The sequence below is a fragment of the Microcebus murinus genome, chromosome 20, assembly GCF_040939455.1.
Source record: "Microcebus murinus isolate Inina chromosome 20, M.murinus_Inina_mat1.0, whole genome shotgun sequence".
NCBI classification, from domain to species: Eukaryota; Metazoa; Chordata; class Mammalia; order Primates; family Cheirogaleidae; genus Microcebus; species Microcebus murinus.
Genome location: NC_134123.1, coordinates 24,185,579 through 24,202,960, shown reverse-complemented (window position 1 = coordinate 24,202,960; position 17,382 = coordinate 24,185,579). Strand labels below are relative to the sequence as shown.

General features: G+C 52.6%; 1 protein-coding gene across 3 annotated transcripts in view; it reads left to right on the top strand.

Moving 5' to 3' along the window:
• IL34 (interleukin 34) overlaps window positions 1–16,929 on the top strand; it is a 57,185-nt gene extending 40,256 nt beyond the window's left edge. For 2 of the 3 annotated variants that reach the window (XM_012772442.3, XM_012772443.3), the window contains exons 2-7: window positions 6,927–7,335; window positions 12,095–12,222; window positions 13,517–13,594; window positions 13,844–14,005; window positions 16,054–16,189; window positions 16,426–16,929. In XM_012772442.3, coding sequence (XP_012627896.2) covers window positions 7,308–7,335; window positions 12,095–12,222; window positions 13,517–13,594; window positions 13,844–14,005; window positions 16,054–16,189; window positions 16,426–16,559 — 666 coding nt within the window. In that variant the 5' untranslated portion in view covers window positions 6,927–7,307 and the 3' untranslated portion in view covers window positions 16,560–16,929. The remainder of the gene's footprint in view (window positions 1–6,926; window positions 7,336–12,094; window positions 12,223–13,516; window positions 13,595–13,843; window positions 14,006–16,053; window positions 16,190–16,425) is intronic. The other variant, XM_075995785.1, reaches the window with a different exon arrangement.
• Window positions 16,930–17,382: the final 453 nt, after the last annotated feature.

Below are 17,382 nucleotides of genomic sequence, written 5' to 3'. Positions count from 1 at the left end.
ATTTGTATGAAGTGACCAGAATAGCAAATCCATAAAGACAGGAAGAATATGAGTGGTTGCCAGGGGTGGTGGGTGGGGGTAGAGGAAACGGGGAGTGACTGCTGATGAATACAGGGTTTATTTTTGGGATGATGAAAATGTTCTGGAATTAGATAGTGGTGATCACTGCACAAATTTATATGAGTGTACTAGACCTCCTCCCCTGAATTGGACACTTTAAAATGGTATATTTTATGGCAGATGAATTATATCTTAATTAAAAAAAGAAAAAAGACTTCAGAAACACGTCAATCAAGCGTACCATATGGGCCAGATTGTTGGCTCTTGATTCCAATACAGCAACTTAAAAAGAGACATTTTAAAAATAACCAGGGAAAGTCAAATGTGGATTCCATATTGAATTATATTAAAGAGTTATTAACTTGGGGGGGGTATCAAAATGGCATGTCCAAGATTTGGTTTAAAATACTCCAGGAAAAAAATTGGGGTATGGGTGAAACTGGAATGACAGAATATTGATAATTTTTTTTTTTTTTTTTTGAGACAGAGTCTCTCTGTTGCCTGGGCTAGAGTGAGTGCTGTGGCGTCAGCCTAGCTCGTAGCAACCTCAAACTCCTGGACTCAAGCGATCTTCTGCCTCAGCCTCCCAAGTAGCTCAGACTACAGACATGTGCCACCATGCCTGGTTAATATTTTTCTATATGTACTTTTAGTTGGCCAATTAATTTCTTTCTATTTTTAGTGGAGATGGGGTCTCACTCTTGCTCAGGCTGGTTTTGAACTGCTGAGTTCAAGTGATCTCCCACCTTGGCCTCCCGGAGTGCTAGGATTACAGGCGTGAGCCACCGCGCCCAACCTTTTTTTTTTTTTTTTTTGACACTGAGTCTTGCTCTATTGCCCGGGCTGGTGCCATCACAGCTGACTGTAGCCTCGAATTCCTGGGCTCAAGGGATCTTCCTGGCTCAGCCTCCTGAGTAGCTAGGACTTCAGGTGAGCACCTCCATGCTGGCTCATTTTTATTATTTTTTGTAGAGATGGGGTCTTGCTGTGTTGCCCTGGCTGGTCTTGAAATTCTGGCATCAAGTGATCCTCCCACCTCAGCCTCCCATAGTGTTGGGATTATAGGCAGGAGCCACTGTGCCTGGTATAATATTGATGATTTTTTTGAAACTGAGTAATGGCAACATGGAGGTCCATTATACTATTCTATCTTGCTTGGGTTCAACAATTTCCATAATAAAAAGTTGCAAAAAATAAATCAAATATGGCAGAGGGGGAACAAAAGTCTTGAATTCTAGAAAGTTTACCTTCCGACTAAACATCCTGAGCTGGGCCCTAGAGCTATGATGGCAACCTTTGTCCCCAAAGGGCCTCCTGACCGAGCTTCAGACTGCAGAGAGGAGCCATCTGACCCCCCTCCCAGAAGATGCTTTGGGTTGGGTTTGATCCAGCTGCTTACAGATCATTTTGCAGAGATGAGGCACCTTCATGCTGTATCAATTAGCTTTTGCTATGGAACAAACCACTCCAAAACTTTGTGGCTTAAAATAGTTATTATTTGTCATTCTGTGGATGGACTGGGACTCTGGGCTGACTAAGGCTGGGGCCAGCTGGTCTTAGATGGCCTCTCAAATGTCTGTGGCCTCCGCATCACCTCCCCTGGGAGGCTGCCTGCACTATTGACTTGATGTGAAGCCTCCTGGCAGCAAGAGAGGGAAAGTCCTGATGCCCAAGTGTGTCCCATTGGTCAGAGCAAGTCACATGGCCAAGCCCACACAGTCAAGGGTGGAGGCCCAGAGATGCCTTTCCAGATTGGACCTGTTCTGAATGGGAGCCAGGGCTGCTAGCCGGTCCGACACAGGCCACCTCTCTGAGTGAGACACCTTAGTTGTGGGCAGGTGTGGTCTTGTGTAATTCACAAGCCCCAGGTCTGGAATCCTAGTTGTACTTACTGGTAGGGCAGGGGTGGTGGGTGTGAGGTTACTCAGAAGTGTAGATCCTAGGCTGATGGCATTAACCAGAATAGAAAATTCTTGTTTCTGCTTTTGTCTGTCTCCCTTTTCCTGTGGCCTAAACTCAGTTCTGTTTTTATTCCACCTCCTCCTCGTACAGAACGTCTGTGACTCACTCTTGTAAATGCTTCTTGTTGTGCACCCCCACGTTCTTCGGCAGCAGGGTGGCCTGCCTCACAGGCGGAGGATGAGGTTGGGTGGCCTGGTGACTGTGGGACTCTTAGGTCATGCCTGGCCTCTTTGGGGAGGACAGTGTTCCGGATGGGTGTAATAGATTGGTTGCAAAAGTGGTGCCAATTCTGCACATCCATCCACACAGCCATCCATCCACACAGCCATCCATCCATGCCCTGTGCATATTTTGCAACTCTTTCCATCAAGAGGTTGCATCCGTCTGCCGTCCACCCCCCTTGAATCCATTTTGGCCAATAGAATGTGATGGAAGTGATGGTGTTAGGATTCTGAGCCGAGGCCTTGACTCCATTGCTTGATTTCTTGGAAGCTGCTTCTGCTGTGTGAGAGCAAGCCTAGGCTAGCTTGCTGGAGGATGAGTTATCCCAGATCGGGCTGACCTAGAGCAGCCAGCACCCTCCAGCCCACCAGCATGAGCGAGGCCAGCCCAGATCAGCCCAGCCCAGAACAGGTCGGCACAGCCTAGCCCTGGTCAGCCAAGCCCCAGCCAACCTATAGTTCATGAAAAGTAATAACTGAGTGTTGTTCTCAGCCACTGTACTTTGGGGTGATTTGTTACACTGCTGACACAGTAGGTGCTTGGGGGTCTCTGTTGTGTGTGTCCTGAACATGAAACTGCACCACCACCCCAGGGCTGGGCACAGGCTCTGGAGTGAACTGCCAGGATCCAGTTGGATCCATTGCTCTGTCCCTGGGGTGGTGGTCTTGGTTCTCAGTCAGGGAACAGAAGAAGCAAAGTAGGTGTCTGTGGAAAGGAGGGGACAGTGAAGTGCCCAGAGCGAGCAGGTTCTTGCACATGAGCTGGGTGAATATCAACACAGGTCTAGCACAGAAATTTGAAATTCCTTTTTTAATGCAGTTTTTATTTTTATTTATTTATTTTTTATTTTTTTTTTGAGACAGTCTTGGTTGTTGACCAGGCTAGAGTGAGTACCATGGTGTCAGCCTAGCTTACAGCAACCTCAAACTCCTGGGCTCAAGCAATCCTCCTGCCTCAGCCTCCCGAGTAGCTGGGACTACAGGCACGCGCCACCATGCCCGGCTAATTTTATATATATAAATTGGCCAATTAATTTCTTTCTCTTTATAGTAGAGACGGGGTCTTGCTCTTGCTCAGGCTGGTTTCGAACTCCTGATCTCGAGCAATCCGCCCGCCTCAGCCTCCCAGAGTGCTACGATTACAGGCGTGAGCCACCGTGCCCGGCTCAGTTTTTATTTTTTTTAAGTCAGTTATATCTGGACCTGAACTAAAGAGTTAAATAGTTCAATGTGACGTTACAAACACTAGTAGGCCTCTGCCTCTTCCTTTCTCCCCAGTTCCTACTTCTCAGATACAGGACTTTCAACTTAAAAAAATTAATTTTCAATTAATAATTTAAAAAATTAATTCCTCTGAATAGCGTGTGCACCTTGCCGTTGACTTCCCCCCTCTTCCTCCTCCTCCCCACGCACCTGCCTTCTCCCTGACCCTTGTATCCCAGTGTCCTTAAGTCATGATTTGGTGAAACGAACACTCATTTTTTACTTGCTATTATGACTCTGAAAATGCTATTCACCACCGAGCTATGTCGAAAACTGCGCCAACTTTGACTTTCTTGCACAACTTTTCCCTTGCATGAGCTTCTCCGTGACTGCCATGAGCCCCAGGGGGAAACGTGGGGTGGGGTGGGGTGGGAGAGGCACATTCTCAACTCTTCACCCTCCCCATCCCTACCTCTGAGAGAGACAGAGACAGAGAAATAGACATAGAGACAGAGAGGGACAGATGGAGACAGAGACAGAGGCGGAGAGACAGAAACAAAGATACAGAGACAGAGAAATAGACATAGAGACAGAGATGGAGAGACAGAGATAAAGGTAAAGAAATAGAGGCAGGCCCAGGCCCTCCCAGAATTGGGGAAGGCCTCTCTACTGGGGATAGATGGCTCACAGGCCACTGGTTAGGCCTCATTTGCCAGGGGGTGGGGGCTCCTGTGGCCTTGGGGCCACATCTGTCTCTTTGAGCTCTGGCTCCTGCATCACAAGGTGACAGTCACTTTGTGTCCTCCTTGAGCTTTCTCATGTTCCCTCATTTTGGAGGGGCCTGAGGGTGGGACATAGATGGTGTCCAGGTTGAGGATGGCATAGGGTGGCGTGAAGATGATCGTGACCCCATTCTCATTTCCTCGGCTTCTCCGTCAGGGTCTGGAGGTCCCAGATGTGTGGTGAGTTCAGTGCTGGCGCCTGCCTTGGGGCTTTCTGAGTGAGGAGGTTGTCGGGAGAGCCGGGTTGTGGCGGGTACCTGCAGGGAGGTCTATGCTGAGGAAGCCACGGTCCCATGCATGGCAGGGAGCTGAGGGATGTGATGACAGGGAACCCCTGGCCAGACACCGGTGCCCAGCATGCACAGCCCGGAGGGTCTGAGGGGCCACAGGACACAACTGAGTTGCAGAGAGGCCCCTGAGAGAGACAAACCTCCATCCACACCAGAACCCGTGTGCGGAGGCTTGTAGTGGCTTCATTCATAATCATCAAAACCCAGGAAACAGACAAAAAAACCCGAAACAACCCCGATGTCCTTCAACTGGCAGAAGCAGTGACCTGTCCGTGTGACAGAACACTGGTCGACAAGGCCAAGGAACCAACTGCAGGTGTCCCTGACTTATGGCAATTCGTATGATTTTTGACTTTATGATGGTGCAAAACCAAAGCAATTTCAATGCAATTTACGTATTCAATAAATGACAGAGATACTCAACACTTTATTATAAAATAGGCGTTATGCGGGGTGATTTTGCCCAACGGTAGGCTCATGGAAGTGTTCTGAGCACCTTTAAAGGTAGACTAGACTAGGCTAGGCTAAGCTGTGACATTTGGCAGGTTAGGGGTAGTAAGTGTATTTTCTTTGTTTTTTTTAAATCATGATTGTGGGTATGTAATAGTGATGGGTTTATCCTAAGTGGAGGACAGTCTGTATTGACACGTGGACAGCGTGGCCAAATCCCGAACCCAGCATGCGAAGCAGAAGAGCCAGACACGTGGCTACACACCACGATCTAGTTGGTCTGACATTCTGGAAAAGGCGAAAGTGCCCGACAGAAAACAAATGAGTTGCTGCCTGGGGCGGGGGCGGGGGTGTGGGAGGAGGAGATGGCAAAGCTGCAGGAGGGAATTGTTTGGGCGGATGGAAGTGTATTGTGTCTTGATTACTGTAACAGTTATACAACTCAATGAATTAGCCAAAGCTTTTAGGGTAGTACACTGCAAAAGGTGAATTTTACTGCATGTAAATTATCCTTCCATCCCCTAAAAAAGCCCTACAAACTAATGACAGCTAAAAGTTACAGGTAGGTTAGTGTTTGTAGTGATGCTAGGGTGCGTTGGGGTAGTGGAGAGGAGGAGGAGGAGGAAGCAGGCTGGGGCTGAGATTCAGGGTGACCCCACACGAGGGGTGAATTTGAACAACCTGTATTCTCTGTATGAGGCCTTCTCTGTCTGCTGGGAACCTCTGAGGCTAAGGGCCAGTACTTCTGGTACATTCTATGGGGACACCACGGATGTTGAAAAGGAGAAGTTCCCCAAATCATAACCTACTGTCCTCTTACGCCACCAACCTGTGGGCATTTCCCCTGACCAGAGGGGAGCCAGGGTGGGGGCAAGGGGATGGAATAGCACCTGGTAGGAAACTGAACTTCAGGGCTGGCTCTGCTGCTAACTCGTCCTTATCTGCACAATGGGGACAACAGTCCACGCCCCCGCAGAGTTCAGTGCGGGATAGATGAGATGACCTTTTGAGAGCCTGAGCCCCCTGTTGTGGCGACTTGTAGGGTTGTCTGCCAGCAGGCAGGGTTTGAATTCCTGACCCACGTGTTAGAAGCTGTGTGACCTTGGACGACTGTCTTAACCTTTCTGGACCTCAATTTCCTCATTGATGAGCTGAGATTTTATGGTCCCATAAAATTGTTGTGAGGATTCAATGAATATAAAGACTTGAGCCCATTGGACTGAAGGTTTCACCAGAAAAAAAAAAAAGACTTGAGCCCTGGCCTAGCACATAATGAGCTCTCAGGAAGAGCTACCCTGTTATTATCATAAGGTTGCTAAGTCTAGAAAATAGGACTCCCCATTAGTTTGGAATTGCAGATGAATTATGAATGAATTGCAAATGAATACTTTTTTGGCATAAGTCTATCCCATGCACTATTTGGGATATACTTATGCTAAAGCATTGCTGATACTATCATACTAAAAATAATATTGGTGGTTTATCTGAAAATTCAAATTTAACCAAATGCTCAGTATCTTACCTGGCAACCCTGCTAAGAGGGAAGTGGATTGGGGATAATCGGAGGACAGGACTAAGTGTGAAGTTGAGTAGAGGGTGAATGATCTGCTTTTTAAATCTCCCCTGTGGCCAGAGTCATCCATGGAAGGTTGGAATCTCACCTCCTTCTGGAAGCCCCGGTGACGTGGGAGCCCACACCGCCTGTGCAGTCCCCGTCCTGCTTTTGTTCAGGCCCAGGGCTGCCAGCTGGTGTCACCGTAACTCACTCCTGGGCTGGGGCAGCTGCTGGCTGCTCTGAAGTCGCTACTGGCGTCTGAGCGTGTCCCTGAGGGGCAGCCGCCAGGGCAGGGTGGTCCCCGGGTGCGGCGAGCTCGGAGGAGCCTCGGTGCCTGGGGCTGGTGGCTGAGTGGCGGCGCTGCTCTTATATAATCGGTCTCTCTCCTCCTTTCTCTTTCCAGAGCCAGATTTCACACTGAGCAGCTGCAGTCGGAGAAATCAGAGAAAGCGCCACCCGGCCCCAGATTCCAAGGGGCCTGCCGGGGACTGTCTCCTCCTCGGGAAGGGAGACCCGGAGGCTGCATCTCAGACCAGCTCCCGGGTGCCATGGGGCTCTCCGCCGCCGCCCCCCGGCTGTCCTCCATGCTGCCAGGCAGATAAGGGCGGCCGCTGCCCCAGGACCACCTGCCCTCTCTGCTGCCTGGCTGCTCCTGCAGGGCCAGCCCTTCTCCGACTTGGTGGCCACCTTTGCCGACCCGAGGCCATGTAGGCCCCGCTCGGGCCTCTGTGGACACACCGCTGGGGACAGCGCCTCTGCTCTCTGGGGACCGCAGCGCACCACCATGCCCCGGGGCTTCGCCTGGCTACGCTGTGAGTACCGGGGGGTCCCTGGGGACCTGCCCTGGCGGTCTTGGTCCAGAGCTGGGCTCTGCCGTAACCATAGCAACCAGGGCATCTTGCTGGTGAGAAGTCGAGATGCTTCCCAGCTTGACGGCGGGGGTGCCCCGGGGACTCCCACGGCTGCCCTCAGCCCTGTTTGTGGCTGACCCCAGGCGTGCAGGGTGTGAAGCTCGGGCTGGTGGGCGCAGTCTGGGGGGGTGGCTGTAGGATGGGGCAGGTGTCGGCATTGCACCTTTGCTGGGTGGAGGCAGCGGTGGCCGAGAGCATTTCCAGCTTCCCTGGGTGTGGCCAGTGGGGGTGGGGCAGGGACACGTGAAGGTGCCCGGGACCCAAGACCCGTGGGAGAAGTGTGCCGGGTGCCTGGGGAAGAGGCAGCCTATTCCCCTCTGCCCCTCCGTGCATGATTGAACAAAACTTAAAAGCAGAAAGATAATAGTGTTGTCAGTAAAAAGAAAAATAAGTTGAAATGAGGACAGAGAAAAAGGGATCTGGAAGCCTCTCGTGCCTGCTGGGTGGGAGGCCAGACCGAGATCTCTCCGGTCTCCAAGATTCGATGTAATTGACTCCAATTCAGCACATTTTTCTGGTGCCGCCCACGTGCCTGCTGGAGAGTCACTGCCATGACAACAGGGACCTTGTCTGTCTCATGCCTCTGTCTCAACTGCCTGGCACGGAGCTGAGCACTCAGGGGCTGCTGGACATCGGGCTTTGAGCCTACAGGGGACTCGGAGAAGAATGGGGTCCACCCTGGCCCTCGAGGCACAGTGGCAGGACATTCTGGACAGGCGGGAGGAGCCAGCTGGACCGAGTGTTCCGGAAGCGACCAGGTCATGAGCAGGGGCAGCGTGTGGGTGAGGTGCTCTCCTGGGAATGACCTCACGAGCAGGAAAGTGTCCACCGCACAGGGACACTGGGGTGGTGGGGACGGCGCTCCAGGCAGAGGGGACGTTGTGGGCAAAGGCTCAGCCTGGGACCCTGAGAGGCCAGGCTGGGGCGCTGGTTTGGGCCCAGGTGACCGAGGCTCTGAAAGCCAGGCAGGGAGTGTGGCCTCCTTGTAATGGGGTGACCTGGAGGATTACAGAGCCAGGGGGTGGGCCTGGTGCTTGGGGGTCACCCAGCTTTTGAACATCAGTCTGGCGGTGCTTGTAGGACTTGCTGTGACCACCTTCTGGCAGGACTGGCCAGGGTGGGGGAGCCAGAGGGGCTGGGTGCTGGGGAACGTCTCTCACAGCTCTGGAGCCCAGTGTGAAACTGGCAGGGCTGCTCCCTCCAAAAGGCTCTAGAGGAGGCTGGAGCCTTCCTGGTCTCTCCCAGCCCATGGTGGCTCCGGGCACTCCTTGGCTTGTGGCAGCATCGCTCTGATCTGCCTCTGCCTTCCTGTGCCTTTCACTCTGTGTGTCCCTGTGCCCTCTCCTCATCTTACAAGGACACAGGTCACTGGACTTTGGGCCTTCCCTAAATCCAGGATGACCTTGAGATCGTTCACTTAATTTTGTAAGTGAGGACCATATTTCCCAACAAGGTCACTTTCTGAGGTTCCAGGTGATTGTGGATTTAGGGGCAGGGAAGGCTATGGAACCCACCACACAGGCTCAGATTTGGTCCCTAGGGGAGGTGGCGTCAAGCCTCATTTCTTATTGCACAAGGGGTCATCTCAGGGAGAGGGCTGGTCCCCCCGACACCTGCTCCAGGCCAGGGAGCCAGGAAGGCGGCTTGCACTGACCTTTCTTCAGCCTCCTCTTCTGGCTTCTGGGTCCTTAACCCTGGAGGGGGGGGGATGGGACAGGACAGGGTGGCCTTCTGACCAGGGTCAGGAGTTGCATTGGCTGTGGAGCTCCCGGGGTGCAGAGACTGCAGGGGAGAGTGGCCTTGAGATTAGCTCACGGCTCTGCTGTCCCTGCCTGGTCCGCTGTTCGTCAGCCTGTTTCTCTGGGTAGAGACAGCAAAGAACTTAAAATTGGGAACGGTGGTCAGCTGCAGCCTTAGAGGAGGGCTGCCCAGTTTGGGGAAAGGCAGATGTCTATGGACACTGTTTGTGAAGTGGTCGTGTGTCCCTCTGTGCCAGGCCGAGAGGCTCAGTGTCACTGCAAAGCATGATCCCTGCCCTGAGGGCCCCAGAACGGGACACAGAAGGGTGGCTGGCGTAGGACTGGGGGAAGGCGTGGGAAGCTGGTGGTGACGGCCACATGACACAGCAGACCCGCTGTGGACAGAGATACCGATGATGTTTAAAGAAAATATGAAATTGGATTTTTACGTGAAATCCCCGTGCCCTAGAGGCGGCCCTTGCTTGGGATACCAGCTTACAACTGTTGCTCTAGATCCATGGTTCTCAAAGTGTGGTTCCCGGCCAGTAGCAAGAGCTTCTTACCTGGGAACTTGCTAGAAAGGCAGGTTCTCTGGCTCCACCCCAGATGACCTGTGCGTGTGAAGTGTCTGGGGCGCTGGACCATGCTGTGGGTAACCGTGTTGTGGACTCACACGCCAAGGTCAAGGGTAGTGGACGAACAGAGCAGGTGGTGTTGGAGACAGAGATAGGTGGCGGGGGTGGCGGAGGCAGGGGAGACCCCGGGGTGGGGGTTGGGGATGGGGTGAAGAATCTCGGTGGGACTTTGAAAGAGGTCTGCCCTGGAAGAGGGCACCAAGCAGGGCAGGGTGTGTGTCAGGACCCTAGAAGCAGGAATGATCTTGACCTGCAAGGCCATTGCCGAGCGGGGAGGGTTTACGACTCAGAGACCGGGCAGAAAACGAGCAGATGTTTGAAGGCGCAATCGTTGGGCGCAGTTTGTGTGTGTTTGTTCCTTTGCCCCAACACTGTGTCAGGCACGTGGGAGGAGAGAGAAGGGGAGGAAATGCAAGATGATTGAAAACTTACAACTTTGCAAAAAAAAATGTGATTGTCAGAGTTCTGCAGGGCAGAAGGGCTCTTGTCCACACACGACCCAGGACCTGATTGGTCCCGAGGGTCTGAGTTGAGTGAGGGGTCCCACAGGGGCCAGGGCTGGGCCCCAGGACAGAGCAGGACAGGGGGTTGGAGGAGGTGGTGTGGCCCCGGCCAGCGGGGCTGTGAGTTCAAAAGTCTTTGAGGTGCCAGGAAGTAAGTGGGGAAAGTCTGATCCGTAATTCCTGGTAACCAGGGTGGATCAGGGAGGTGACTCAGCCTGCTTGGCTATTTTGAAAAATAAATAAATAAATAAATAATAAAAGCAATAATTATCCGTTTATTTATTTCGACTAACTATAAAATGGATTATAGAATATAAAACATGTCCTACAAATGTAAAGAGAAACATTTTTTAAAATCTCCCTTGGAGATGTAGTATATTTCTTTTCACCATGTTTTCCAAGCACACATGTATATAATGATCAAAATTAAAATCATGCTATGTTCACAGATAGTGCTGAATCATGTTTTTAGACTTCGCTGAGCTTATGTTTTTCTCATCATGGAAACACATCTTCGATAAGCGATTTTTATTGGCTACATTTATTATTATGGACTGTCTAGGCATTTATAGACTTTCACTATTACAAAATAACACTGCAGAGTGAATATTTGCCTACACATCTATTGGTTATTTCTCTCTCTCTCTCTCTCTCTCTCTTTTCCTTCGTATTTATTCCTAGAAGTGAGTTTAGTGGGTCAAAGGGTGTGGGCATTTTTAAGGCCTAATGATTTGAAGGGTGTGGACATTATTAAGTCCATTAATAACAAAAATTGCCAAATTGCTTTCTAGGATGAGAGCATCTGTCTCACCACTTTGCCAGCGTCATTGAAACACAATTAGCTGGGTGTGGTGGCACCAGCTGCTCAGGAGGTGAAGGCGTGAGGATCGCTTGAGCTCAGGAGTTTGAGGCCAGCCTGGGCAATATAGCAGGACCCTATCTATTTCTCTCTCTCTCTCACACACACATACACACACCCCTCTTTCCATTTGGATAGATGAAAAATGGCATCTGATTGTTTTAATGTGAATTTTTATCTTATTACTGAGGTTGATTTTTTTTTTGGATAGGTTCCTAGTCCATTATGTTTTGTTCTTTCTGCTCTGATGGACTTTTAACTCTTACTCATATTTATTGCAAGTTCTCAGATTTTTTAAGTATGTTCAGCCTTGCGGAAGTCACCAAGGCTGTTTTTGAAGTCACAGTGACCCCCAGTGGTGGCAGTGGGGAATGATTCAGAAGTCAGGGGCTCATTTGTTACAGGAAGAGAACCCCCCAGCGGGAGACCTGCTTAGCATCCCAGAATGACCATCTGGGAACTCGCTGCGGGCCTGCAGGCGTGTTTAAATGAGAGGAAGGTTAAGGTCACATAGAGCAGGGAAGGAAGTGGCCTGGGTGACCAAAGCGTCATTTGTAGAATTGAAACAGAATCCACATCTCCGGAATCCCTGGATGGAAAATCTAGCAAAAGGCTCTGAAAATATGTCACCCCCAGCTGAGGGGCTGAGATTGTCCTGGATGGGAGGTTGTGCCTGCCCCGTGGGGCCAGGAGTAGGGAGACCCTAGGGTGTGCCTCCCAGGGATACTGCTGGTGGGGGGGGGGGACACAGTTGGTGTGGACTGCACGTGCCTGCCTGTCCCTGCCGTTCTGCGCCCGGCTCTGCCTCTCCCGTACGTCCGTGGAACCCATGCACAGAGGTGACAGTCACGTTCAGCTTTGCGTTCTGGGGCGATGTGGGTGCAGTGCATGGGGCTCACTGCTCTTGTCGGGTGTGGTCCACAGATCTTGGCATCCTCCTTGGTATGGCGCTGGAGGGTTTGGAGGTGTGGTCCCTGACCCAGAGGGAGGAGTGCGCCGTCACCGGCTTTCTACGGGACAAGCTGCAGTACAAGAACCGGCTTCAGTACATGGTAACCACATGGGCACCAGCTGCGTCCCTGTTCCCCAGCCCCTGGCTCACCTGGCACAGGGCTTTGGACATTCAGGGCCCCTTCTAGGACCCGTGTCAGCCCCAATCTTACCATGGCCCGTTTCCACGCCTTTGTCCAACACACAGCCTGTGGGCCGGATCTGTGTGTACTGACCCCTCTCCAGCCATCTCCCAGGGCCTCCGCCCATCCTTGATCTCACCTTTGACCCCACATCCATGTGGCACTGGCCCTGTGACTCTGGAATGGACTCTAGGAGCTCTCTGGGCAACCCCAGGCACTTACCAGCAGGGGGAGATGAAGACCTAGTCCTTTTTGTAGAGTGGAGACACCCATGTGGCTCTGTATGTGGTTTGTTTTTTTTTTGAGACAGAGTCTCACTCTATTGCCCAGGCTAGAGTGCCGTGGCATCAGCCTAGCACACAGCAACCTCACACTCCTGGGCTCAAGCGATCCTCCTGCCTCAGCCTCCCAAGTACCTGAGACTACAGGCATGCGCCGCCATGCCTGGCTGATTTTTTTCTATGTAGATTTTTAGTTGTCTGGCTAATTTCTTTCTGTTTTTAGTAAAGATGGGGTCTCACTCTTGCTCAGGCTGGTCTCGAATTGCTGACCTCGAGCGATCCTCCCGCCTCAGCCTCCCAAAGTGCTAGGATTACAGGTGTGAGCCACGCACCTGGCTGCTCTGTATGTCTTAAAATTCTTTTTAAAATGTTAAACAAATTTTTTTTTTCTTAAGGGATGAGGTCTTGCTTTGTTGCCCAGGCTGGTCTTAAATTCCTGGGCTTGAGTGATCCTCGTCCCTCAGCCTCCTGAGTAGCTGGGACTACAGATGTGTACCACAATGCCTGGCTATCCTTTTTTCTTTATTTTTTTTTTAAACAGATTTATTGAGAGAGAATTCCCATAGCATACAATTGAAAGTGTACAGCTGAATGGTTTTTGTGAGTTGTGCAACCTTAACAAGTTATAGAACATCTTTACCCCCAGAATAAATACACCTTTTTTGAAGTATTTCAAAACCCCCCGGGTTTGAAACTTTTGCCTTAACAGGAGCTGTATGTCTTGTTTAACCTTGCTTGTGTCCCCGAGGAAAGTGAGGTCTCTTTGCCCCAGGTGACAGCCAGGCACACCCTCTCTGTAGAGGGCCATGTGTGCCATCACAGGGCTGGCCTGGGCTGCTCTCCTCCAGCTGGACTCATCTTGGGAGGCGGGGGGGAGCCTCTCTAAGTCATTTCTGCCTCCGACCTCGTGGTTGGTTTTCGTACCTCCCCAGAAACACTACTTCCCCATCAACTACACGATCAGCGTGCCTTACGAGGGGGTGTTCCGCATCGCCAACGTCACCAGGCTGGTGAGTGAGAGCCCCCTCCTGGGCTGGGGACACCCCTGCCTCCCGGGACGCCTGTGTGCCCCACCCCCACAGGGGCGTCTTGGTCGCGGCAGGCAGGCTGTGCTGCTGACCGGGGACCCTTCCCCGCCCCTCAAACAGGGCAGACGCCCGCAGCCTGCTCCCTGCGCAGGGCAAGTCCGGGGCGGGGGGCGGGGGCGGGGCGGAGAAGCCCGTTCCTGGGGGTTCCAGCGACTTCTCCCGTGTCCGCAGCGGAGGGCCCGGGTGAGCGAGCGAGAGCTGCGGTGTCTGTGGGTCCTGGCGAGTCTCAGCGCCGCTGAGTCGGCGCAGGACGTGCTGTTCAAGGACCACCCGTCCTGGCAGTACCTGCAGGAGGTACAGACGCTGCTGCTGGACGTCCGGCAGGGCCTCAGGGTGAGCTGTGCGGAGGCCGCTGTGCGCATGCGCGTGTGTGCGAGCCTGCGGGTGTGGCCCAGGGCCATCTAGGGGATCGGTGAATGCCCAGAAAGTTTGGGCCCATCCCAGGGGGTGTGGGAGAAACAGGAGGGGTGCGGGAACAGGGGCCCATGGAAAGAAGAGGTGGCCGTGCTGACCGAGTGGGCTGCGCGGGGCTGGCGGGGCAGGAGGTGCCCCCGAGACACTGCTCCAGGCCCTGCCTCTCGGGATCCGGATCCTGGGCCAGTCCTCGAACCTCTGACTTTGTGTCTGCCCCACAAGGTCCCTTTGCCAGGGGCAGGGCCAAAGGGAGGATGGGTGGAGCCCAGGAGGCTTTCAGGGTAGTGAAACTATTTTGTACAATGGTGATGGTGCATAGGTGCCATCAGGCGCTCGTCAAAACCTGCAGAACTGCGCAAAACAGAGGGCGAACCTTAATGTAAACTATATACTTTACTTAAAAATAAGGTTGGGGCCGGGCGAGGTGGCTCACGCCTGTAATCCTAGCTTTCTGGGAGGCCGAGGGAGGCGGATTGCTCGAGGTCAGGAGTTTGAAACCAGCCTGAGCAAGAGCCAGACCCTGTCTCTACTATAAATAGAATTAAATTAATTGGCCAACTAATATATATATAAAAAAAATTAGCCAGGCATGGTGGCGAATGCCTGTAGTCCCAGCTACTTGGGAGGCTGAGGCAGGAGGATTGCTTGAGCCAGGAGTTTGAGGTTGCTGTGAGCTAGGCTGACGCCATGGCACTCACTCTAGCCTGGGCAACAAAGCGAGACTCTGTCTCAAAAAAAAGGTTGGAAACGGTGGCCTACGCCTATAATCCTAGCACTCTGGGAGCCCAAGATGGGAGATTGCTTGAGGTCACAAGTTGGGGGGTCTCACTCTTGCCTGGGCTGGTCTCTATCTCTACAAAAAGTAGAAAAATTAGCCTGGTGTGCATGGTGGCGCCTGCCTCTAGTCCCGGCTATGCGGGAGGCTGAGGCAGGAGGCAGGAGGATTGCTTGAGCCTGGGACCTTGAGGTTACAGTTACTGGCTGTGTGTGACAGAGCAACATCCTGTCTCTTAAAAAGTAACTCTGGGCCGGGTGTGGTGGCTAACGCCTGTAATCCTAGTATTTTGGGAGGCCAAGGTAGGAGGATCACTCAAGGTCAGGAGTTCAAGACCAGCCTGAGCAAGAATGAGACCCCATCTCTACTAAAAATAGAAATTATCTGGACAACTAGAAAAATATATATAAAAAATTAGCTGGGCATTAGGTGGCGCATGCCTGCAGTCCCAGCTACTCAGGAGGCTGAGGCAGTAGGATCACTTGAGCCAGGAGTTTGAGGTTGCTGTGAGTAAGGCTGATGCCATGACACTCTAGCCTGGGCAACAGAGCCCGATTTTGTCTCCAAAAACAAAAAACCCCTACTGATTCTATGGCTTCATTCTACCTCCTCATCTAGTTGTGAGACATTGCTTGGATTCTGCATTGTTTTTTTTTTTTTTGTACAGACGGGTTCTTGCTGTTGCCCAGGCTGGTCTCAAACTCCTGGCCTCTAATGACTCCTGCCTTGGCGTCCTGAAGTGCTGGGATTCTAGGTGTGAACCACTGTGCCTGGCCACTCACTGTTCTTGTACCACGTTTCCCCCCTTGCTTTCATGTAGTGTCCTTAAAACCATAGAAACAAGAACCCAGATGAAGACAGTGGGGGCTATGCTGGGAGGGAACACATTTTATGACGTAAAATTGGCCCTTTTGACCATTTTTAAGTATAAAATTCCGTGGCATTAATTAAATTTGCAGTGCTATGCAACCATCAGCACTGCCCATTTCCAAAACCATTTCTGAGTTGCGTCTTGGTGAGGGGGTGGCATCTGGGCCCCTCCGGGTGTCTGCAGAGAAGTTGAGAAGTGGTTCCCAGGCTCCTGGTCCCAGGAAGTCTGTCCTCTTTCCTGTGATTTGGGGCAGCCTGGGCGGAAGCACCCCGTCGCTTTTTGCCATCTCGTGCCTGGTCCTGACGGCTTCCTCCCTTCCAGGATGTGGAGGACAGCCCCAAGGTGGAAGCGATGTTGTCTGTCCTGCACACCCCCGGGCTGAGCCTGAAGCTGGTGCGGCCCAAAGCCCTGTTGGACAACTGCTTCCGGGTCATGGAGCTGCTGTACTGCTCCTGCTGTAAGGAGCTGCCAGGGGACGGGGCAGGGGCCTGGGTGTGGGGTGGGTGACAGGGCCAGGTGAACGAGCAGAGCCAGGGTCGTCCTGGGCGTGCCCTCTGCTCCACAGGCCCCAGCTGGAAGCATAGATGGGCCCTGGGACAAGGACATGGGGCTTAGTCTGGTGGAGAAGGGGGCTTTAACCGTAGCCCCCCTCATGCTAGAAAAATCAGGTGTGTTTTTCTTCGTCCCTTGCAGGTAAACAAAGCTCCGTCCTAAACTGGCAGAACTGCGCGACGCGGAGTCCCCAGCCCTCACCGCAGTGTGACGCCACCTGGTTGTACCCCCCGCCGCGGCAGCCCCATGCCCTGGGCGAAGGTCGCCTGCCCTGAGCCGCCTGTGTGGGGACCCTGCCAGGGCTATGAGGTGTGTTACCACGTCCTGCTGGGCCTGAGACTTCCAGAAGTGGGAACCCCCGGTGAGAGGACCCTAGGAAAGGGTCTTTCCTTCTACGGAGAGCCTGTGCCAGAGCCGTGCTGTGCTTCCTGCCCTCCGTACCTGTCGTGGTCACACCGGGAATGGCTGGAGGCTGAGGGGTCCTGCAGGTGGCATGGCCCTGCCCAAGGGGGTGCTGAATGTGTCCTCAAGGTACACCTGGGCAGTGGGTGGGGGTGCCAGGGGAGACAAGTGCCACATCTTGCCACAAGGGATGCTCTACCAGCTCCTTTTATTTTTTTCTATTAAACACCCCGCTTTATTTTGGTTCTGTTTGGTTTGCTTTGCACCTGGAAGGGCGAACGTGGAGGGGCTGGGAGCCTCGGCCCGCTGGGGTGGCTGCCCCCAGCCTGGCACCCTGGGCGTGGCAGAGGCAGGGGTGGGGACGCCAGGCTGAGGCAGGTGTTAATTACAGTACCACTTTATTAATACTGGAATCTTCACAGTGCATTTGTTACTCGTAGCAGTGACTATTTAAATCAAGGGGAGGATGGCGTGGAGGGGGGGTGGGGAGGAGAAGAGAATTTATCCAAAAACCGACAGAAAGAAAAGGAACGACGTGGTGCAGATGGGATGGAGGGCTCGGGGGCGAGGAGAGAAGGTGAGTAGGAAGCTGGAGGGCGCGGTGGGAAAATAAATTAAAAAAAGGAACAAGTTAACAACAGCACCAGAAAAGTTACTTCAGTCAAAAGACGCTTTTGAAAAGAATATTCCTCTGTA